Raw genomic sequence first — 25046 nt, 5'->3', positions numbered from 1 at the left:
AGTATGTGTCTTATCAATGTTCTTTAGTTTCACGAGTCTGTTCAAGGCCTTCCACATACCCGTCCACCCCTATTGCACTCGACTTTCAGTACATTCTGCTGCTTGGGATGGTACTGTGTTAATGCTTGATAGAATAGATTGCTGTATAGAGTTTCTTGTTTCGTCGGGCTGCCTCAGTTCAAAAGCAAACAAATAAAAAAGCAGTGAAGGCCAGCCGCGGTGATACCTGCAACAAAACAACTGATAACGAGTGACTCGTGTCCTTGTTTGTCCGTATCGCATCCCAAGCTCTGACATTCGCACACCAGCGCTCTTGGGCAAACTGTAGTGGAACATCACGTGACTTAAGAAAATCCGCCAGAGCGCGGCCCTATCGCGGACTTAAGCGTCCCTGGAGCATCGTTCATTTTTGGGTACCTGAAAAACTTGCCGATTGGCACACCCATATTTCTAGCCCACCATAGCACAAGCTTCGCCGCCGCCGATACCGCAAGAGCTGGCGGTGCCAAGAGCCCGTACACGTTCTTTGTATTCGTTCTCGTTCCCGCACGTTCTCTGCTTTTTCCGACAGTCGTCCGTTCAGAGCATGCTGGCAATAATTTGTACTTAAAAGCTTGGAAACTTACTACAAAACGACGGCATCGTGTTCACGCCGCACTTTTATATAACACTTAGAGAAGCGGGACGGGGGCGGAGAGGGGACACGCCATAGAAATCATATGATTTCTCCTTATTTCTCTTTATGGTTTCTATGGGTCACGCCGATTGAAGCAGATCGGCGTGGTGCCCCAACGCCGCCGCCGGCACAAAAATAGGAGGTACGCCGCCGACGAAATTTCCCTCGGCGCACATCTCTACCTGAGTTCCCGATACTGAAGTTTGTAACAAATATAACACTGGGTTGCCACCCTGCCACCAAGCGGTGCCGCGGCGAAGCGATTGAGCACAAATCTCCGAACCCGCATGACGGAGCACAATTTTGAAATGATTGAGCTGCTTCGTGCAAATAGAACAACAACAACTTTATTGTGAGATGATGACTGGGAAGTTTCATCGCCAGAGGTGATACTCTACCCCATTGCTGGCGGTAATGTGGGGAATGACATATGAGCCCCTTCGCAGTAATTGTGCAAATAGAAGATATGCAAGTGAAGAGAAATGGTATGAAAGGAAGCAAACAGCCGAGATAAGTTGCTGGTTTGTTGATGGTTGCTATGTGGTGTGTGTAATGGTTCACATCACCACCAGCATTGGGGTAGAGTATCGCCCCTGGCAATGAAATTCCCCATTCATCATCTCAAAAGAAAGTTGTTTTTGGTTCACATGTGGGTGTCTTAGTGTTGGGGAGGGGGGTGCAGAATCTATGCCAAAGAAAAGAGGGAATGAAAAACATCATGGCGTTATCACACCATGCGACCCAAAATCTGCTTTGTTAAATGCACCTTATAAAAGCTCACTAAATAACCCAAATCAATTTAATGTAAAAGGTAACTGTCTGTAAAAGTACTTGAATACATTTTTGGAAACATGTGTAACCGTATCAGCTTATTTTCTCCGACGGGGTATCTGCCTGTATGTATAACTGTAACTCCAGATACTTTTTATAAGGAACTTTAACAACCCTGTGACCATCGACAGAGGTATTTGGTTTGTTTATCGTTCGTGTATTATGTAGCGGTATCTGTTTGTTTCTGCTAGAGGCACCGTTTATGGCGGTCGCTACATTGGAAGAAAATCTTTACACGGGGTACGTTCTTGCATAAAGAGTTAAATTACTCGTTCCAAGTTCTAGACATAGTGTACAACATGTTGCTGTGCGAGTTGTTAGTACCACAGAGTTGTTAGTATTGCTCATACAGTATACAACATTGCGCTCATGACCTTTTTGCAAGCCAAGTGCTCGTCAATCCCAAGAGTTCGACGAAGAAAGTTAATTGATCGTTTTTGATTAACGCTAGAAACATTTATACGTCCTTCCGGTAAAAAAAAAAAAAAAAAAAGCTGAAATTCTGAAATGCACAGAAATAAAGGTGTCTTGAACCGAATAAATGTCTTTTTGCAGTTTTTATCATCTTTGTAATGATTACGAACGATTGCGTGACAATAACACGTAAGAGAAAATGGGCAGTGCGTTTGAACGGTTGCACTTCAAAATGGAAAATTTCCCCGTGAAACGTGGCAATGACCCCGTACTTTTCGTCCTAACTGTGGCGTCGCTCAGGCGTTTCTCATTGGGAGGTGTATTGACTTGGAACGTAAGGCGCAGCGCATAAAAAAAAACGAAGGCACGTATACACGAGTGGGTCGCGTTTATTCCGCAGAAGCCGTATTAGTTCTGCGAACCTAATCTATAGCCAGTCATCTGTCGATGTGGCTTCGTCGCGTCCCTTCGATCGCATCACGGGAACCACTGTGCGGCTTCGCGGAAACCCCGCTTTCACGAGAAAGAGCACGGGAAAAAACGTGGGCAACGGCCTTGGGAGCAGTTTTCGCGTTCTTCATGTCGAAAGTTCCCCATAAGCAAGTGCAAACATGGACGGAACACACGATCAGACACAGGTTGTTCCAGTGTCTCACTCCCTAGTGCTCTTTATTGTTCGCCACGGAATCCGCACGGAATATTCTAGTGGAATGCGCCACGTCCTGTGTTGGAGCATTCGCACAATGCCAGAATATCGGCAGTGGCGTACAGGGCACATATACATGTAGCAGACGACACCGTAGGACTGTCGTCTGCTACGAATATCTTGTGGCTTTCGCGCTCACGTGGCAACAGAAAGTTATGACACTTTGCGCATCTTCCGCATGAGTATTCTGCGGAACGTCGCTCCTGTGAATATACGGACACACTTAGTTCCTCCATTTCATCAAAAGCTTCTCCTGATAACGGAAGCCCATATAGTTCCGTGTGTGCGTCCGTGTTCCATCACAGATGGTAACAGATGAAGAAAGTCTTTTTTTGTAATGAAGAATGTCTGTGTATTGGTTTGAGTGTTATAGTTATAGATTAAAAAAAAACTACTTTTAGTGAATCGTTCTCACTGAAACGGTTGCGCGGAGGGCCATTGTGTACAGGGAGTAGCTCAGAATACATTGCTGCTAGCGGCAAAACCGTTTGCGAACCGTTTGAGTGAAAACGGTTCACTAAAACTCCCTTATAATTGTGTTCCTGTAGAGTAACCTGTGTCTCGTCCGTGTTTTGAAACCGCCGTGGAAATGCGTCCCAAGCAGGATCTGAACCCGTTGGGGCATATGGGGGGGCACTTGTAGCATATACATATACAACGTAGGGTGCGTAGTCACTTTTAGGAGTGATTGGTCAACACAATCTCGGAAAATGTGTAATAACTTAACATTTTTGTATTTGTGGTCAATCGTTCGTAGAGTAAATAACTAATATGCAATTCTCTCTCTCTCTCTCTCTTTGCAGCGATGATGTACCCGGAGTTCCAGTACCGCCCTCCTCCGCCATCCTACCAGGCGTCCATGCAAGAGTACCGCCTCAGGCTACTTCTACTGGACCGAGGCAACGGCGGTGGAGGGCCACCCCCGGGACCTCACCTGCCACCGACGCATTCTTCGGGACATCCCCCGGGTCATCAGCCACCACCGCCTTCGACTGCGCTGTCGCCAGTGTCACCACCTCCTACATACAGGTCACACGCTGGCGCAGGTACTCTGCATGCCAGGTCAGTCACGCCACTACACTGCTTCATGTTTGTGAACAACCTGGTGTACTTTAAAGGGACAGTCCGGTGACGCTTGTTGGTTGACTATATGTAGTTGCGTTCTATCGTGATCGAGTCACGTGTAGATGCCCAGTATGCACGAATTCATAGTTTCTGCGGTAACCGAGAAAAGCAAACCCGAATGTTTCCATCCGTTTTTACGATGACGTAGTTATGAGGCGCCGCCCGTTTTGATGGCATCACAACAAAGCCAAAACGTGATAACGATGATTGAGTCAACGCCACCTAGATACGAAAGACCTGATTAATGCCTCCTCTTTTTCCTTCGCTACGTATATAGTCATGACAATATGTGTCAACGTAGCGAAGGAAAGAGAGGAGGCATTTATCAGGTTTTCCATATCTAGGTGGCGTTGCCTCAATTCTGCAGAATTCGTCTGCTACAGAGATTCCCTCTTCTGCGAATTCAAGAATTCGCAAATGATAGCAGCTAACTTCGCAAATTTGAGCCTATCGGCTAAAAATGAAACACGCTTTCGAGAAAATAAGTATTGAGAAAAATATTCGACGGTTTTCCGCTTTATTTTATGTTCTCATTTACGTACGCGGGGACGTTCATTACTCGCAGACGACAGTGGCTGCCCATGCGGCTGACTGTGACTCGTCTCCATGACTACGACCGCTGAAAACACGTTGCCAATTGGCTACGGCCGTTCAAAACACGATCCTTACTGTCTGACTCTTAGTTGTTACGTCACGGCGACTAGTAAGCAGGCTTTCTCTATCTAGGTGGTGTTGACTGAGGCCTTTTTTGAGATGCGATAAAACGTAACCAGCGAGTTTTGCCTGGAAGCGGTGGCTTCGATGCTGAGCACCACAAAAGCCGGAAGCTGCTGAGAGGACGCCAGGACAATGAATGTACTGGCTATAAAATTCAATCGCAAACAATTGGCTGCGACTTTGGACGAAATATTTTGATCAGTGACTGTGAGCACCATAAGGAAGCATGATGCGACGTTTTCTTACGTTTCGTTCGGGACTGGAGTAAGGGACAAACTGGGACGAGAAATCTTACCGAGAAGTAATCTCAGAACAGGGCCGGGTGGCGGTGCACCTGGAGCTTTCGTACTATGTCCCTGTGGTCTAGGGCCAAGACCGGAGCTTGTGTAAACCCCCCCCCCCTCTTTTTATTACGCAGACTCAAGTCAAAGGCGTAATAACAGTGTTGAAAATGGTGTACGCAAAGCACTCTCTGAATCCCAGTACCCAAAACAGCGAATCGAATCTTTCGAATCCACCAGCCACGTTTGTTTGTTTCCTTTGAAAGCTTTTGAGCGCGCCTCCGGAGTCGCCGAAAAGCCTGGTTGGCCGGCGAGCCCAGGGGCGAGCCAAAACCACAGCGTAAAGCTCCGACATTACAAGCTTAAAATTAACATGGTTTTGCTTTTGATTGTTTCTTAGTTTTATGGAAAGAATTCGGACTCGAGAGTACATGTATTTCCTATAGTCAATGAACAACATGTTAAATAAATTACATTTAAGATATCAAATTGTGCTTCAACACACTTTTCAGCAGAAGGGTTCTTCCCCCTGGCTTTTTAAACTCATTTTTTTAAAGAAAGGATTCGAACCATTCGAGATTCGTAAGATTCATGGATTCGCGGAACCTTCCTTAGATTCGGATTCGGGAAATTCTGGACTCGTCCGACCTCTACTCCTCTGGAGCAGTGTCTTCTGTAGAATGCATCCTTTGTGGTGGCTCTTGCAGAACACACCGTTCAGAAAGCTCTTTTAAAATATGTATGTGTTTGGAACTTGCACCACAAAAGGTGTACCATATAGTGCAAGCCCACGATCTGCTAGATTATAACGACCATCTCATAACCGGCAACCCTTTAGAGGAGCCTGTCCGCACGATCCGCTAGGGGCGCTACTCATCTGCACGCGAGATCTACGTCATGATTGGACAATGGAAATTTGAATTTTGACGCGCAGAAGCGGACGTATGACTACCGTAGCAGACGACAGCAACAAGTCCTGTGAAAACGTGTAGAATGATGATGATAATCAACTTTAGAAACAAGCATCTTCCGTGGGACATCCACCGCTTGTACAAAAATACTAAGGAAAGCTGAAGTACAGAGTATTGAGGAAGCAATAATCGGGCCGATGAGTAGCGCCACCGCTAGCCTCCCAATGCGGCGCTGGGAAGGGGTGCCTATGACCTGGTCGTTATAATCTAGTAGGTCATGGGCAAGACATTTACGCGCGAAATGTGCAAAAGTATGGCGTTTCCAACGAAACCTCACCGCGACGTGCGTACCCGCAGACGAAAGTGGGTACCCTTGGGAAAGGCATGCCACTAGCGCAAACTGGTGCTGCGTACAAGGTGTGGCACCCTACGCGTTGGAGAAGGACACCGAGTGTTTGTTCGGTGCAAACATGCACAAAAATGGGGCCGACAGGCATACGCTTGTGTACACTTCAAGCGAGCGTCCCTGTGTACACTAGGTACATGTATAGCGGAGACGTCTTCTTCCAGTGGCACGTATATATTCTGAGCAGCGCGACTCTATTATATACTCCGAGAGCAAATTCAAAGTGGTAGACAGTTTCAGAATTAAATCTGCATGATCCACGTTTCTCTCACCCTTTTGTTTAAATATATTTTTATCTTTTTTGTCACTGTCATAAAGCTGGATAGATATGCAAGGAATACACGCTTGTTCCTTCATTTTAAGGTCCGCAATTATCTTGGCTTACATTTATACCAGAGTGTTCGGCTTTCCCAAATAAAGGTTGATGTGGGCGTGAAGTTTCGCGTTGATTGCGAAATTTTTAAGGAAAAAGTTTACGTTCTTTTTTTTTTTTTTTTTGCGGAATGCAACACCGGAAGAATCGATGGAAGTTAATGGGATTCCCCTCGAACTCATATCCCATTTTTTTCTTTATCGCATCGCCATCACCCCTCGAATGAGAAACCTTCCGAAAATTTAATTTATTTATTTTAATTTTCGTTCGGCAACCACGTTATAGGTGAACGTGGATAACGGGTCTGGCAATAAAGGGCGCGAAATGCGATTCCGTTTCTGCAGCAGAAGCACCAGCGAATAAAAGAGAATCTATGTCAAGGCGACGAAGCGAAACTCTGTTTCCTTTTACCTTTTTACTCTAGCCTTCGCAAATTCGAGAAATATGGAAAATTAGATTAACTTGAAGCAGATATTAGATGAAGGCCAAGTTAGCTTTATCGTGCAAAGCTGCGTATATAACGTCGTTATCCTCCCGCTCTTTCCTATTTCTTACTTATCTTCTAGCCTTCAACATACAACAGATTATCTCGACTGCGACAAGACGGTTTGAAGCTCGCCAGCAGCGGAAACTTTCTGGATATATCTTTGATTCTATCTACAAACATATACCGTTTTGCGTTTATACTATGCATACTATGCATCCTGTTCGTAACGCGATCTTGGAAGATATCATTATGACTCTATCTTATCGTTGTTCCATGGTCAGGGTGTGCAGGACTTGCTTTGTTGTCGACGCTGAGCGGAATAAAGCTCTTCATCTTCTTCTTTACTTTTCTTTTTCCTTTTTTTGCGGCGGAGGAAGCTGTCACGTTTGCTTTCAATACCTTCGAAGTATCTTCACAAGTTTGCGGAAAACCACTCTGGAAGGTATGCTGCAAAGCCAGAGGAAAAGGTGCGACACAATTGGACGATTTCAAACACAGAGGAGAAAGAGGTTGACCTTGCTCAGCAGTCTGGTTGAAACGACGAAATCACCGTCGCTTTGAAATTCTGGAGACTATATTTCTACAAGGTGAAACAGCAACAACAACGACGCGTGATGATGCGCTTTAAAATTATAAAAGGAGTTGCAAAATATAACGTTCATATGAGAGTTTTAACGCTATGAAGCTTACCCATTCCGTATGTACGTAGGGTACCTCATAGGTAGCAGGCCCTGTAGTTTACTGATCGCACATCTTTATCTATTGGTGTAAACGGAAAAGGTTTCTAATTTTAATACGCAACGTTCCGAATGAATCGACAACGGAAGAACGTTCGAAAAGTAATGGTCACTTTGGTATTCCAAAACGAAAAGGAAAAAGGCGGTATTTGTTTCATAGTGAGAATGTATACTATATAAAAAAAAAAAAAAAAAAATGCGATGCAATGTAACCCGAGCTCTCGGTGTGACAATGGGTTTCAAGGGTCATCGACAATGGCGGCAGCAGTCTCGTTAAAGGTCGGAAATTACTTCCGCCCCACGAGGTCGGGCCGCAATTAAAGGCCACTTGTGACCCAGAAAACGCACCAGGACATCATCTGGCCCGGTCCCCTGTTTCTAATTTGCGGACGAAAAGAAAGGTGACTATGGTGACACCTGGCGAGAAAAATGTGAACTAATATATGGCATGGTTCCAGACGCAATAATATTAATAAAGTTACTTTTTTTTTTTTTTGAGTGAAAGAGAGGTGTTTCACTCTCCGCGTCCTCTGCTTAGGTGTAACATTATCCTCATTACATCTGTCCGCGGACAAGCATAAATACGATAGTTTGATAGGGTTATTGTGGTTGTCGTCTGCTTCGGCGAATCTTTGCAGGCGCTTCCAAACGCAGAAAGCGTACGACCGCGTGCGGCTGCCAATGCGATGATTGGAACAATACTTCACGTGGCAGGCAAGCCTCCTTTAATTTTCCCCGATATCACAGAAGAGTCTCGGAATTCCGTTTGGTGTTCATGGACAACATCGTACGCACTTGTGACGTTTGTGAACAAACGTTATGATACTGGGATGACCATGAAGGCACAGCGGGCGAAATTTTACCGTACGTCAAATGGACCGATAAACCAACCAATCAATTAATCCGAGTGCGATGTACGTTTTGTGAGTACCTGGAAAAAAGAAAACAGAAGGAAAAAGACTTTTTTCTAAACGTACGCTTTTCTATACAAGGTGACACGAATAACTTTTGATTAAAAATGCAGAGAAACACGCCACTAGAGATGCAGTTACTGCATTGGGAAATCGGATATTTTTGAACAAACGAAGACAGTATTGATAAGTTTGGATATAGTATTATCCGGAAGAGTGAGTTTTATTTGTTTCCCGGCACGGTTTTTTTTTTTTTTTTTTATCGCCTTTAAAGTAAGGTTAGTCTTTACCAGTTGTATTCATATCAGGTGTACTCTTGTTCTCACTTCGCAGCCTGTGGCTCTAAACACAATGCAGCAAGAAAAGTATTTCGACAGACTCCGCGTATTTAAAGCTTGCCCCCTCTCCTAAAACAGCCGTCGTCAGCTGTACTCGCTTTTCGTCGGGACAGAGAGCCTCTCAGTATTTCGTTTGCGCTCCACTCGGTTAGCGGAGTATAATATTATATTGTGAACGAGAGCCCAAACTTGGAAGCGTACGATACGGGAAAACCTCGCACAAGGCTGCACATTACACGGCCTCCTTTGCATGAAGACTTTCTCAGCCCCTTTCCCTCATCGAGTATTTTTTTTTTTCCCTCTTTCGCATGAGTGATTCATTGCATGTTCCTTTGTCTTCTTTTTGATTCTTCCATATACCCGTCACGCTTTACTTGGCCCGCTTGAAACGAAAATGCACTGACCGAAACTTTCTTTTTCCTCCCATGGTTGCACGAAAGAGGACCCTCGACTTTATTGCATTTCCATATTATTTTTTTTTCTTTCTTCATTGTGTGTTAAAGAGCCACAACGGATTTTAAAAAAATACGTTTATTTTATCTCATTATATAAATCAACTTCACTCGAAGACTCAGAATGCGAAAATACGAAATGCGAAATGTCGTCAGTGAACGTTTCTCATGAATTTTCGAAAAACCCGTAAAACGTCAGAGTTTCGGATTCTCCAAGAGTTGGTGACGCCAAAGGGAGCTCTGGCGTCTGTCTCCCGCAACAGCACGCGTTTCCGCTCTCCACATCACGTTGGAAAGACTTCCAGCATCCGTGGCGAGGAGGAAGATAGCTACCTTCGATGAGCAACGTTGCCATACACCCGAGTATAGTTTGAGCACCTCATGACGTCATACTTCTGGAGGGTTCCCGGTACTTATTGGTCCCCGTACCTATTGGTACGCTATTGATACCTGAGGTATTTTGATATTTTTTTTATTTCCTTCTGTCTTCTAAAGTTGTGGACACAGAATGCACTCGTTGGTTGCAGTAAGGTCCAAGGTCGTGGTAATGATAGGAAGAATAGGAGGGTAGCGTTCGAATCCTAGCGCTGGTTGTGCTGTCTGGGGTCTTCCCTTTTCCATATAAGGCTTTCCATGGATGTGTCAGCACAGTACCCTCACAAGGCCCAGGACCCACAATATACCCCACATTTTCCGGGACTTCCAGCTGTCGACGTACGTACATCGCTTATAACCACAGTTGCTTCGCGGTGCATAAAACCGCACGCAGCTGGTGATGAGAGCGCGTCCACTCAACTTATATCGTCAAGTGATGCATGCAACATAGTATAAGGTTTCTCGAATCGCAAACGGGTTTCTTCTTATCCACTGAGATCTGTCTCGGAATACTTATTCTAGCGGAAGAAAAGGCTGCGGATATTCCGCCGCGTCTTTCCCACGGCGCCGAAATATCGGGAATGCAGTACCGCTCACTAGCAGACGACAGCGTCGGTCCCGTCATCTGCTACGGAATTTCCGCGGATATCCGCGTGGTTACGAGAAGATAGGTGACGTTTTGCGCGTCCTCCGCTGGAGTATTCTGGAGAATAAAACTCCTGTGAATACAGGGTTCCGGAGCGAACAAAAAAAGAAAAAGAAAAAGTGTATCGACCTGAAAGTTGTTTCCGTCCACTTTACGTAGCGAGCTTCTGTGCGGGCTGCGCGCTTCGGACACTTCCGGGATCAACCTTATACACCTGTGTAAGCGACAAAGGAATTGTGTGCAAACAGGGTGTCAGGGATGCCAGGTGTTGAAACATCGATAAGATGATCCAGGATAGTGTTCTCTACTTGAAAGTGGTAGGCCTGCCTTTCCGCTTTTTTCTGTCGTCTGCTAAGTTTTACTCCTATCAATCTGTCGGCGTGGCCTAATTTTGAAGGAAACAAGTATAGAACGGGACAGGATATAAACCTTGACATATTTAGTTATCGCTTCTAGGCGGGCTGTACAGAATGGTCATAGCATGGATAAGATAATGGTAGTACTAAAAAATGTAGAAAGAGGCAGTACAGGCAAGTTAGGAAGGGGGATACTGGAGACGCCTTCCGTGTGGTTCCCATCAGCCACTAAAAATAGAGACTGAAACACAGTGCAGGGTCAATAGGGATGAAGAAAGCAGTGACAACTAAAACTAAGAAATAAACGCTATGAGATCTACGGTTTTAGGATGTAGAGCGTAAGAGCTATACAATATTGTGGGATTGCCCAGGAAGAGCGGATAATTAGATAGACCTGTATGGGATTTGTTTGGAAAGTGTTCCAAAGTACTGATTATCAGCTTCATGAGTTTATTACTGCACCTTGAGTCATTTTGCGGTGTATTGCATAGAGACTCCACTACGCGGGCAGTCGATATACGTATCTACTTTGCTGCTGAGAATGAACTACTTCCATTGTCGCCATTACGAAACGCAGGGCACGGTGTATAGTACACCGCACGATAGTGCATCATGTTTCTTGCCAAATCATCTGGGATTGCCTTCGTGACCCCCTTTTAAAGTAAGAAGGAAGGATATTCTCCAGTCGGCTTGATTTTGAGGTCGTTCAAATGGTTTACCTCCTCTATTCACTCAAATGAGCCAAACGTTCCCTCCTTGAGGACCATCATGAGAAGAGGGTGAAATTTTTTATCCGGTCCAAGCGTGGAAAAATGTGACGTCAACCTCTACTTAGCCTCAATTGTAGGATGACAATTGGTAGTCACAGTGAGGAGTCAGATGACCATGCAGTAATTAAGGCGCATTTCTTTCGCTACACCACTGTGGCTACACTTTCGCTTTCAAAAACAACAGCGTTTGCTACAACGAAGGACAAATCTAAACGCCTGTTCTGCTACAAGTTTCGATTTGAAATGATATTGTATTACACGAATTCACATTTCGATTGTGGGGTGATGTTTCATCATTTGTCTTCCTGTGCGCGAGTTCGTTTATTAGCCCAGAAACCTCCAAACGGTGCCCGTTTCTACTTGTATGGGAATCGAACGGTTACGCACGTGCCTGACCCATAACGTCAAGCGGGGAGCGTTTAATTCAATTTCGCTTTCGGTTTCGCTTTTGCGCTACGCAGAAAAAAAAAAGGTAGTATTTCTTCTCAGTTTCTGTACAATGTTAGCCGTACCTGTGTGCATAGCTGCCAGCAGGAGTGGGATTTGTTGCGGAATTTACCACTTTCGGCGCCAGAAAGAGACAAGAAAAAGCTTGTACGCGAAGAGTGGGGCAAAAGTGTTTGGATACGATTGCAGACGACAGTAAAAGAAGAAAGGGGGTCATACAAGAGCCGTACGTATCCCCTTGTAGCATGGAGTCGAAGTGAAAGTGACATGTTAACACTACCGTTTTCAACACCGCAACCTGTACTGTTCAAAGAGCCGAAGGACGATTGTTTGACAAGCGCTTTTCCTCTTGCTATTTAGGCCTCCACTGACGCTGCCGGAGCGTGAGTACAGCCGCCCTCCGAGTTACCGGTCGCGGACCAGTTCGGCGGGTGGTATCCTTCGGTCGTGCGTCGGAGGCGACACTTCCAGGAGCCAGGACACTCTGGCATCGCAGAGCCCCGCGTCTCCGACTCCAGCGACGCCACCGTCTGCCCTGCACAGTCGGAACCCTTCTCTCACCCTCAGCACGCTCTCGCAGGAGAATGAAACTCAGGTATGTTGTCATGTGTGTTTGGCGAAGCTTTGACGTGTGTGTCGGGGAGCAGACGATTCTGACGGGAATCGCAATTACGATCGCTTTATCCGGGTTAACCGCTTCAGGTTTCTACGATAACGTGTAATAACGTCGTTATTCAGCCTAGAATTAAGCTCGTTTTTACGATGTTTGACGAATGTACTCCTCTGTCTTGTAAGGTAGTTCTGTAGGGTGTGCACCGCACTCTTTAGGTCATCAGGTTGAAATGTGTCGTACACACCATGCTGTTGGCTAGTATACACAGTGTGTTGGGAAGTAGCAACATATAACTCCAATTATGTCTTCAACAGAAAATGCGTTTTTATTTTGCATTTTTCCCCCTACAGCATCTTTTTAAATGCCCATCACGTCATCAATGCACTGCCTGTGACACAGTTGTCCGGAATCGCCTGTCAGTACTTCTGCAGCCCATATTCTCCTTGGTTGCCCTCGGAAATGTTGTTCCAGTATTGTATTTAAAGAAAGACTTTATGCTGCATGTGTTTATTACTCAAAATAAATGATCTTGCAGCACCTGGAGATTTGAGATGGGATAAACCGCAGGGTGCTGATTTCAGACACGCGTTTCGCAGCAGAGCTGCCGCAACGAAATATACTTTCATCACATACCAAGCTGTGTGTTTCCTATCGCATTCTTTTTATGAAACCCGAAACTAGGAGTCTTTTCAGTGAGGGTTGTTGATCAATAGGTGAAAAAATGCAAACGTCAGTACATCAGGCCAGTGGATTTGGTGCTAACTGCAGTTTTACCCCACTTTGACAGTAAATTTGAAAACATATTTCAGATAAATTAATTTGTTGTCATAGAGGACTAATTGCTTGGGCTGTGCGAATAGTCATTTTAAAGCCGAAGTTTTTTTTTTTATTGTTTGTTAGCGCCGCGAAGCAACTGTAGTGAGCAACTATGAGCGGCTAAAACTGAATGCATATACAGGGTGTTGCACAAGAGAGTGACCCCTAGTTATTAAAAAATTTCTATGTGAGATAAAAGTGGGAAACCTTCTGCATGATGCTTGGGAAGGTTTTTCCCACCTAAACAGGCAGTTTGCATGAGTGCACCTCACTAATTAGGCTAATTACCTTAATTGAACTCAAACTTTTTCCCAAGGAAAAGTAATGCTTTTTTAGCGGTAATGAGAAAGTCTATGGCCACCACATGCTATTCTAATCGTAACTTTAAAGTTTCTTCAACTATTCTTCAGTTGTTCGACACCCAAAATCTTTTCATCTCTACAAGCGTGCTTTCGGATTTCCGCTATCGGCAAGGCATGAAGACACTCCCATGGAAACAGTCTGAGAAAAACTTTTATCATTTTTCTTTTCTGGTAAACCGAGTTCATCTCAACAGACAAAAGGAACCAAACAAAGAAGGAGGCAGCAAAAAGGGGATGTACCTGGCTTCTTGCTGTTTTCCGTGTTGTCCTTTTCTCCTCCGCATACTTTAGAGGGGGCGGGGGGGGTTAACTTGGCCGAGCGAGCGCCTTGAAGAGCAACGGCTTTCTGGCCATTGTTAAATGTTTTCGGGTGTCAAACTTTTGTGGAAATGTTGTGAAATATCCTGTATTTGTGACTGAAATGGTGTTCTGTGGCCATGGGCTTTCTAATTAATGCACAAAAATGTTACATTTCCTTGGAAATTTTTTAGTTCAATTAAGCTCATTAAACTAAACAATGAGGTGCACTCCTAGGAAACGCTTGTTTGGGAAGCAAAAACCTTCACAAGTGTTGTGCAGAAGGTTTCCAGTTTTCATCTCACGTAATTTTTTTTAATAATTAGTGTCACTCTCGTGTACAACACCCTGTATAACCGAAGCAAGAACGAAGGAAATATTTCTATAACCGAAGCAACCACTTTGTTGTATACCTTCTCTCTTCGAGTGTACGTGTGCAGCTTTCTAAATATTTCTGTATATTTGTGAGGTTTATATATATATATATATATATATATATATATATATATCTTGAGAAGTTGGAGTTGGATCGGACGGCTACGTAATTATAGTTGAAATAAATGGGAGACAGAAGACGAAAGTAGGGGAAGTAACAAAAAAGGGGTTTATTAAAACTTAAAAATCATAAAAGTTAGGGAGGATGTCTACGTTACGGCGGAAGCTCCGCCTTCTTCGGGACAAAAGAGCTAAATGAGCATTTAGCTCTTTTGTCCCGAAGAAGGCGGAGCTTCCGCCGTAACGTAGACATCCTCCCTAACTTTTATGATTTTTAAGTTTTAATAAACCCCTTTTTTGTTACTTCCCCTACTTTCGTCTTCTGTCTCCCATTTATTTCAACTATATATATATATATATATATAAGAGAGGTGTGCCTTCAGTTCAAATTTGAACATGTACAATTAAGAATTGGAATCAAATCATCAACAGTTTGCATCAATATTTAAAAAATCTTTAAAAATTTGCACAGCCCTACTGCTTGGAAATTGATGTATAGAGACAATGATAGAGGCAGGTACAGTTGCCTTGAACGTTGTGTTTACTGGTGTGGGTCCGAAGTGTTTATACACGCTGTTTTTCTTTTTTTGGCACGTTTTTCTAATTAAAAAAAAACGATTAGAGGCTGCATAAATTTAGTTCCCGCAGGTTGGTTATACGGCCGGGCGGACACCTTACTCAGTAGGGCAGCGACTGGACGGTTACTTACCTAACATTCATTAGTTAACTTATTATTTAGATGTTTTTAAGGAAGTGCGAGATAGCAGAATTGGAGCCAGACATTATTTGAAACTCATCGTCCTTATTAAACTCCCTGGGTGGTAAACGTAACTTGAGACAGAAATTCCTGAATTTTGCTATGCAAATGAGCCAAAGCCAGAACTACTACAGACTTCTCTAGACGACCTTGGCCTTATATAGGCCGGAAAGTGGTCTATCTGGCCAACGGATCTAGTCAACCGAACATTTTTTCGACAGATCCGGGAAGCACGGGTCGGGTTTAGCCCACCACGGAAAAATTCATTTCGTGATACAAAAGTAAGGAGCGGAAAAAAATAGGGAAAATATCCCATTTCGGGCCGCTCAAAATACCGCTCGCGTTTCGCATCCCGTCAGAGCGCTCCGGGAAGCGACACATAAAAAACTCCCCCCCCCCGAGACACCTTGTATATGCGTCTGTAAGTGTCCGCTCGCGGTCAATATTCATTTATACAATACGAGAAGTAAAAAGTGAAGTGAAAAACTGTCATTTTCCCCCTGTTATGTGTCTGTAACAAATGGCCCTGTGTTGTAGTTGTTGGTTTTGTCCTGTCTGCTTCGCTTTTTTGCTTACCTAATGTAATGTTAATGTTTTTTCAGCTCCCTCGACTAGAGACGCGTCTTCGATTGTGTTTTGCTTTTCTGTTTCCCTCAGATATTTCCTTCTTTCCCTCCCTTTCTACTGACATATATACGTCCTGTTGTATTGCTACCCTCTAACCCGATGAAGTGCAAGCTCTGCACGAAAGTCTCGTTCATTTTTGAATTGTAATGAAGCGTTCCTACCTGCGTCTTACCTTCCCTCAGTGTGTTCGCCTGTACAACTTGAAAGCTTCACTTTAACGCCTTCCCTCTCGGCGCAGGAGGTGCCGCCACCTATGTCGCGCGAGGCGAACCATCGCCCAAAGGGGGAGCTCTTGCGGAAGAACCACGACGTCAACACGGTGACAATCGTGCAGACGACGGACACCTCGCAAGTGATCAACCAGGACACGGTGATTGTGTCTGTGTCTGGGCAAAATGCGAGGACGCTGGTGCTGCCCTCGGGACACTCGGAAGTGCAGGTGACGCTGGCACACGTCTGATGCCGACATGGACAACGAGAGTGTGTTGCGTGTACATACGGATTACATACTGCGGGCTGGTGGAGTGCGGTGTATGACAGTGCGAGAGGTTATTGCCACAAGCTAAGAAGTGTTCAAGATTGTGCATAAAGGACCGTGTGTGGGCCCCGTGGATGCTCTGCCGGAATGCAGGTTGGTTCTCGTTGCAGGTACAGTTTGGAGCACACTAAACAATGACTAGAGCCTGAAAGTTTAGGGTTTAACTCGATTTTTTCCCCCAAATTTGCACCCCGAATTGAAGGTTGCCTCTTTAGGGTGAAACCAGATTTTTACCCGGCAAATTGCCCACGCGGAGACGTCTGTAGGAATAGATACTAACTTGTTTGGCACCGAATGCAGTTACATCACCGTTTGTACCAAACCACTATATAATTGTATAGTTTGAGTAACTGAGCCCCATTTCGAGCCGAATTTAACATACTGGAAGTTTTTCCACCCGTATTCGCATGAATTTAGAGCACATGTTTATTTACCCAATTTTTACCTCCCCAAATTTAGAAAAAATATTTCCCGAAAACTTCAGGCTCTAACAATAAAGCAGTTTCACCAGTCTGAGCTGGAGTCGAGCCGCCCTAGTGGCACTTGGGAAATATGAAGGGGAGGTCTGCGCTGTGTCACACCTGGTAAAGGAGAGTCTGTTGGGATCCAGATGTACGAGCTTGGAATGAATCGAACAACTGTTGCCTTTCACTGCAGTTATCACCGCAGTGGTTGTCAGTGTTTGTGTTGGCTAATGCTAGCTAGTATCGTGGACAAGCCATGTTGTGGCCGTATGAAGTGATGATGATGATGATGATGATTCAGGTTTTCTTGGCACATAAGCAACGAGAAGGCCATAGTGCGCCAAGACAGTGATAAGGAAAGTACTAGTTACAAGTCTGTTCAGAGCCATGCATGGCATCAATAGCTCATGGCATCGTAAGCACAACAACTGCAACGTAAGTAACCTGGGTTAAAGAATGGCCTCTCTATGTTTATCATTCCCAGGCATTCCTTTGGTAGTTCTGCTAAAGCTGATGAAACCACGTTGTTGTTCAGTTCGGTTCCAGCTGTACATCTGTCACTTTTGCTTGAGCTGCTTCAACTCTCACTGGAAGGCATAAATGCATAATACGATGGGGTAAAGTTGCAAAAATTCACAGCATAATGCTTAAACGACTTGTTGCACTCCACCCTGCTTCTTCTTGTATACTGTGCTCTCCTGGTCTCAATAGCTTTATCAGCACTTCCTGCACTCGCAGAATGGGCTCAATGGCCTGCCAAGGTTGCCGAGACTGAGTCGAATGCTTAGTTGACTTCTACATCGACTAGCCCTGAACGTTTGGCAGCAGGAAACCTTAGTGTTAGATGGAAAAATTTAGCTTGCCCACTGAGACAGTACCACTAGTCAGTGGCATAGCCAGGGGAGGGGGGATTAAACTCCTCAAAATTGTGCCTTTGATAGTGCATTTGGGAGAGGGAAATCTGAATCCTAGGAAGGTTCTGCGAATTCATGAATCTGACGAATCTCAAATCTTTCGAATCCTTTCTTAAAACGAGTTTAAAGAGCCAGGGGAAAAAAACATCTGTACTGGAAAGTGTTATGAAGCAGAATTTGATATCTTTGTTTAATGAAAAACAAATTAAATCATTAAAATTATTTTAATAATTAAATAATAACTTTCAGGAGAAAACATACTCATTCTTAGGTACAATTTATTTAACACGTTGTTCGTCGACTACAGGAAATACATAAATTCCCGAGTCTGCATTCTTTCCACAAAACTATGAAACAATCATAAGCAAAACCACGTTACTTTTAAACTTGTCATGTCGGAGCTTCATGCTGTGGCTTTGGCGTGCCTCAGTGCCCGCTGGCCAATCTGGCTTTTGGCGGACTCCGCAGGCGCTAGTTTTAAAAAGAAACAAACAAACGTGGTTGGTGAATTCGAAAGATTCGATTCGCTGTTTTGGGTGCTGGGATTCGGAATCCCGAATCTCGAATCCCTGCTTTGGATTTGAGGATTGGCGGATTCAGTTGGCCCATCCTTGTAATATATACTTGTTATATTTTAGAACCACATTTATTCCCCAAAGATTGTGAAGCCGCAGCAGAATTGTGCAACTTGTGCCCGCCAAGGGGTTGTAGCTCTTAAAGCTATAAACTTTATTTTTGCAGATATCTTAATGAAACTAAGCAGTCTTACATGACATTGCAGTTGACATACTTTTGACATGCAGTGCAGTACATGACATGCAGTTGACATACTTTTGAAAATTTTGCAGTAGTAGTTACACAGGACTTGGATGGTTCAAAATTGGGGACCTATGCTATTATTTATTTACATACTTATGTCATTGTTCGGATGGTAACAAATCGGGCTGCAAATTGTGAACAGTAAAAATATCTGGGGCATGACACATTCAGCCACACATGAATATATTCTGGGTGTTTCACATATCGTGTCACAAAATATATATTGAAAAATCTACTTGTCTGAAAATTATGGGGCCAACAGTGTTTATCTTCGGCGAACTTTTGCCACAAGTTTGGGTTTGAGCTCTACTTCCACAAACAGTGGTGGAGCCAAGGACAAAGAGGACAACAAAATAGCAAGTTGACAGTCAGAAAGTGCGCATAAATCAGGACTTACCTATATCACTGATTACACGTTGTACACATAGTATACAGGGTGTCCCAGCGTGGCGTTCCTTCACCAATTTTTTGCGGGCGATCTATCAAACGGATTTTTGTTCTGAAAACGACTACAATATCAGGTGACCGAAAGGAAAAGATGTTCTCATTGGGACAACTTTGTAGCTTTTATAATTAAAAAGTTAATTAATGAAAGTTAATTAAGACATTGCCTTTGGACTTTGCTAATGCCCTCCTGGGAGTGCCCTTCAGCATATGCTACATTGCAATTGATTTCATCTTGAAGAAAGTGTTATATATATTTTTAAAAAATATGTTCACAATTAGCTGGGACACCCTGTATATTGCAAACATGGGCAAACAAATATGTGACAAGTAATATTGGTGTGTAGTGTGACAATAACATAAACATTTTAACATACGAGCACCCCGATCAAGGTTCAGCCGCGAGAAATTGAATTTTCTGAATATTGAACCCAGAAATTTGCCGAGCCAATGTCACATTTTTTTTAACGGAAACAGAGTGTTGGATTTACCCTATATCATCCCAAAATATATTCCCTACTACAGAGGTAATAGCTGAAAAAATTTGCGAAAACTGTCGCTTCGAGATGCTTAAATTGTTAGTCTCGCTCAGTTCCGTGTCAGATGACGGGGTATCCGCACAAGCGACTTTTTGTGGCAAGGTCTCGACGGAGGCGCGAGGGCGACATGAGCGGCGTCATAGTTTCTTGCGTGCGCGTGATCAACGTCACATCTTTTCGTGCACTCCTCTGCAGCAGAGAGATTCTGTGCGCGCTGCACAGAATTTCTGCGAAGGTAAACTGCATCTGCTAGCTGCGCTCGTCTCAGCACCGTCCTCCATCGCGTTTTTGAGCAAGCTTCTTCACCATCGCTACAGACGTTGTTTGGATGCTCTTGGCATCTCTTCCACGACATCTCGTTGACGCGTGCTTTCCTCCTCACTCTCCTTTGCCGACATCTCGCCGGATAAAGTCGTTGTGCGGATGCCCGCTGAACGGAAGAAGCGGTGGAAGAAAACTGACCCTCCCCTTCAGTTTTCTTTTCCATGCCTCTGCTGACACTGGCAGCAAAGTTGAAATGCCACACATATTGGGAACAAATGTGAGCAGGAAACAAGGTTACTTAAAACACCTGGCTGGACTTGTTGGTGCATACAGCAGATTAAGTAGCGCTCGATAGACAAGGACAGACATGCACGGATAGTGCTAACCATGCTTGTTTGTCCTTGTCTATTGAGTGCTACTTAATCTGCAGGCATCAGGATTGTTGCATTAACTTGGCGGAGAAGTGAGCACGTCCGACAGTTTGTTCCTCTCTTAACGACAGTTCTCACAATTTTTTTCTAGCTATTACTATTGTAGTAGGGAATGTATTTTGTGATGGCATGGGTGTGTATCCCACATGTGCTTTCTGTTTCTGGCAAAAAAACACTAGACATTGGCTTCGAAAATTTCTCGCAGCTGAAACTTAATCAAAGTGCTTGTACGTTACGGCAAAAGTTTGCATAACATAGACACCGTTGGCCCCATAATTTTCAGACAAGTAGACTTTTAAATATATTTTTACACCACGTTTTGTGAAACACCCTGTATATTGGTTATATTAATACTTTGTGGTTGGATTTGAGAAATACTTTGTGAATAGACGATTCAGGTAACAAACTTTGCAATGCAAATACCTTTAAAAAGTTGGTTTTCATACGTTTGTATACAGCTTCCACACAACATCCGTACTTTTAGTTAAAAGGTTTTGAATGCGCAGGTGCTTCCTTACACTCTTTGAGCTTGCCATGATACAAAACTTGTTACATTCCATGAGTGCATCAATTAGCAGTTTAGTCTCAGTGCAGCACAAAAACGTGTAAACCCGTACTGGGAATGTTTGCCTCTATGCATGTTTTACTTTCCCCATGTGTTTCTCTTTCTTTCTTTCTTATTTTTTTTCATCCTGCTATTATTCCCCCTGCACCACCTGCATGGAGCATACATTAGCCACGTTAATTACTTGGGTCATTACGCGCACACCCATTAGCAAAGCACTAAACAACTGGTTGTGTAATGAGCGGCTTTCTATGACAGGACAATTTTGAACTCTATTTTTGTTTCACGTGCGCTGTCCTCACAAATATTTTCCCTTTTGCTTTCTTTTTCCAGACAGAGGATTCTCCCCCACCACCTCCCAGGCCATACTCCGTAGCTCCTCGGCTGCTCTCATCACCAAAGCAACTCGCGACACAGCAAACGACTATTGTGAATATGTGAATAAAGACAGACGACGAACGACTTTCCAATGCGGTGGTGAAAGAACACTCGCCGCAGTTACTTGTGTCTGCACGTGCAGCCTCCTGCTGGATTGGCTTTTTTTTGCGCAGGGCTCAAGGATGGTGTTTGACGAGCGGCATTTGTCACATTGCAGTGTGTTCTTCCAGTATACTTTTATGTTCTAAATATCGGCATGCGTTATAGCATTTCTGTTCCTTTCAAATTTGACTCGAAGGTCACACAAGGAGTACACTTCTGAGTCGTCTAATGCAAATATGTGTGACAACCATGAAAGTTCTAGAAGCTCCGTTGTGTGGTAGGCAGTAAACATGGGAAGGACACCTCTTGGACATACATGACGGTTGATGGCGTCGAAGTTGTTCTAAACTTCGAACGCTTGGAGATGCGTGGGAAAGGCTATAACTAGAGATTTATTAATTTTTTTTCGGGAAATTCCAGGGTGTTTATCGGCACCAATGTGTTTTGTTTCGAAAAATCATAATTTGGAGACTATAGAATGAATGTCGAAATTTGGGAGCTTATACTATAATATTATATTACACTTAATATTATATTACCGTATTACAGAAATACTACATGGCTCGCCGTATTACAGTATTGAGTGCATTTGTGTTTGAACCCATCTCAAGAAGCAAATTTTGTATCGTGAGGCTACTACACATTTTTTTTACATTTGTTTATTATTTATTTATTTTTTTACACTAACCACAAGGGTCCATTGGCATTACATGAGGGGTGGGCAAGTAAACAAGCACACTGGGCAGCCAACAGGGAAATCGCACGAAAAATTAATTGGATTACAAAACATCTGAAAAGTACGGGCGCAACTGCTTACAAAATGATTCAGGATTAATAATGTTTACGATATGTTCCAGATGCGTTCCACTCTAGGATCGCTAATGGAATGCATGAATGTTGACGATGATTGGTGCGACATGTAACATGTTTAATCTTTCTGTGATGGTCGACCCTATCGGAGATGTAGTCAGGATGAGGGAGCATGTTAATCACGAAAAATGGGACGATAGTAGGCATTATTATACAGCAAGCACAGCCTGGAGATTTCGGAAGATTGGAAAACTGACTGTGGCAGTGAATGAGGGTTAAGTAGGATGAAAGAGACACATCCAGAATGGAAGGCAAAGGGTTCACTGATCAGCGCTCCGCACGCAATCGTTGCAAAGGGTGAACAACTGAGATCTGTTCCCCTGTTCCTTCATCATGCCATCCATCACACAAGACAATACAAGCAATGGAAGAGCCCCCCCCCCCCCCCCCCCCCCACACACACACACACACACTAAGCACACGACAGGAGCCATGTTCTCGGAATGGGGAATTCAATTGGGATTTTCCTTTTCTGTCCACTTAGACAAGGAACGAAACCTCTCCCAAACACTTTCCAGTGTACTGGTCTATTCGGAATACAATTAGAAATATAGGGTGTATATTCTGATGTTTTGGGAACATGCTGGATTTGCAAAACGGCATTTGACAGGTGCTTTTCAGTATTGCTTGGAAAATTGTGGGAACTGAAAAAACCCTAGTTATAACCCAATACCAGTGACCCAAATATGAACGATGGCATCCAGTAAGGTACAATGCCAACCATCAAAGAGCAGTTTGCTGATCGGTCCTTGTTCAGTTGGAATTTTGGCTCGTCGTGATTGGAGAGAAGTTAATTAGCTGCAAACCAGCCATGCAGACACACCTCCCCAGCAGATACTTGCAGTGCTTGGCTGTGTTCTAGCTGTCAAACAGTGAGATTTGTACAGTGTGTGCACGAACTTCTCTCCCTCTTGTTTTCTCGACTAGCTTTGTATTAATGAGGTTTGTACAGACTACAAACCGTCATGTGCACGAAAAACATCATCATCATCTGTCCTTTCTATACTGCGTGCGCCATACCGGAGCTTCCAGAATTTTTATTGTTGACGCTCCACTGTATAACGTAGCGAGAGCTTTCAACATTTAAATCTTTCTGCATCATCATGATACATTTGATGACCAAACCATCATAAGCTACTACCTGTAACTAAAAAATGTGCGAACTGAGAGTCTAATGCACGTTTCTCTGCACCGATGTGGTGCCGGCGTTTCAGATGTTGAAGCCTGTGCCGCATCCTAAACTTGTTAACATATCTATGCTGGAAACACAACCATATGTTGATACTCCGTGCATAGTTTCTGATTGTCTGGCCCATTTTTAGTTTTGGGACTCACACCACCATGTTGTTGAAGTATTTTAAAATACAGTATTAGCATGGAGATCAACGTGAAAGGTCATGATTGCGGAACATTAGCCTTGCTTGTGTTATGAATGTAGCGCCCACTTTAGTCTTGAAGTATACATTTGTTTTCACCGTAAAATTTACAAGGTGACAAGTTGGGAGCTTTCACTGCCGCATTTCAGAAGGCTCCATTGCTCTAGAATGCATACACTTTTGAACGGTGCAACACTGTGCAATTGAATGAGCTACGTCTATTTTTGGAAGAACTTCCTCGATGCGACCAGCTTGAGAGAAAACGTCACTCCGATTCTTTTATGTTTGTGCATTCATTTAATATAACCAGCTAAAAGTAAACAAAAAGTAACAAAAAAGTAATAACGTAATGTAATCAGGAATGTTTTGGATTTTGTGTTGTGGTGTCAGCCTCACCTGTCAGCAGACGCCTGCAATTTTTCTACTAGGTTTGTGCCATATAAGTTGCAACATCTCATCTTGCAGGTGCCAATATTTTGGTTGTGCAGATGTAAAAAAAAAGAAAAGAAAAGGAGAAAGAACATGGCAGGATGGTTGAAGTGTTGTCAGATGCTTTTTGTGTATGCTTCCCATTAGCGTGTCGAATTGATACGATACACATACGCGTGAAAAGAAGGGTACCGTGCTCGCTCTGTTCCTCCCATCTGCTTTCACGAGCTGCACGTGTCGTGTGCGGACTGTGCGACTACAACTCATGGCAGTTATGCAAGTAAAGTATGTCATGCTGTGTAAGTGGCTTTGGACTCTTCATGGACTAACTACTACAATGAGGCAAGCTCCGACACGTGGGAATTGAACGTGAAAAACACCTCTGCACAGATAACAGGCAACACATCAATATTTACTCACTTTCTTTAACTGTGCGCTTGTGTTCTAATGATTAGATCCTTGTTGGCAGTACTGAGTGAAAAAAAAAAAAATGCGAAAAGCACTAGGTACTGGCATAACTGTGCTGAGTGGGCAGTGTTTAGTGCCTTCCTATACTGTTGGTGGCCGAATTTGCACCCTGGTTGTCTCGGGGCGGGGGGGGGGGGGGGGGGGGGGTGTGTGTTCAGGTTTTATCCCAGGTGACGATGAATGATGCAAATTGGAGAAGGGGAGTGTGATAAAAATGGGTTTTGCCAAGTTTGACCCCAAAACACCAGGTGCTATTAGTGACCCAAGCAGAAAGTAGTGCCTTCGGTATGCTTTGAATTGCATTTAAGTGTAAGGTACAAAAAGAAAAAGAAAAAGCTCGAAAGTGAAAAGATTTCAAAAATCACGCTCTGCATTGAATGCGTCCTTTTTCGAAAAGTCCAAAAATATAGAAAAGTAGAACTACGTACAGAATACTAGTGCATGATGCATCTGTGACCGGCATCATGACAGTGCCAGAAATTATGTGTAACATCCAACATAACATAACACACTCGGAGA

The 25046-nt window shown here is 43.8% G+C and overlaps 1 protein-coding gene across 1 annotated transcript in view; it reads left to right on the top strand.

Annotated features, from left to right (window-relative positions):
* The window catches only part of LOC135391677 (uncharacterized), an 83156-nt gene extending 58790 nt beyond the window's left edge, over window positions 1–24366 (top strand). Inside the window, exons 3-6 of the mRNA XM_064622016.1 lie at window positions 3431–3689; window positions 12320–12554; window positions 16165–16557; window positions 21238–24366. Coding sequence (XP_064478086.1) covers window positions 3431–3689; window positions 12320–12554; window positions 16165–16386 — 716 coding nt within the window. The 3' untranslated portion in view covers window positions 16387–16557; window positions 21238–24366. The remainder of the gene's footprint in view (window positions 1–3430; window positions 3690–12319; window positions 12555–16164; window positions 16558–21237) is intronic.
* The last annotated feature ends 680 nt before the right edge of the window (window positions 24367–25046 follow it).

This window comes from Ornithodoros turicata, chromosome 4 (genome assembly GCF_037126465.1).
Source record: "Ornithodoros turicata isolate Travis chromosome 4, ASM3712646v1, whole genome shotgun sequence".
In the NCBI taxonomy this organism is placed as follows: domain Eukaryota; kingdom Metazoa; phylum Arthropoda; class Arachnida; order Ixodida; family Argasidae; genus Ornithodoros; species Ornithodoros turicata.
The sequence above is the reverse complement of the archived record's forward strand: the minus strand, read 5'-3'. Positions and strand labels throughout refer to the sequence as shown.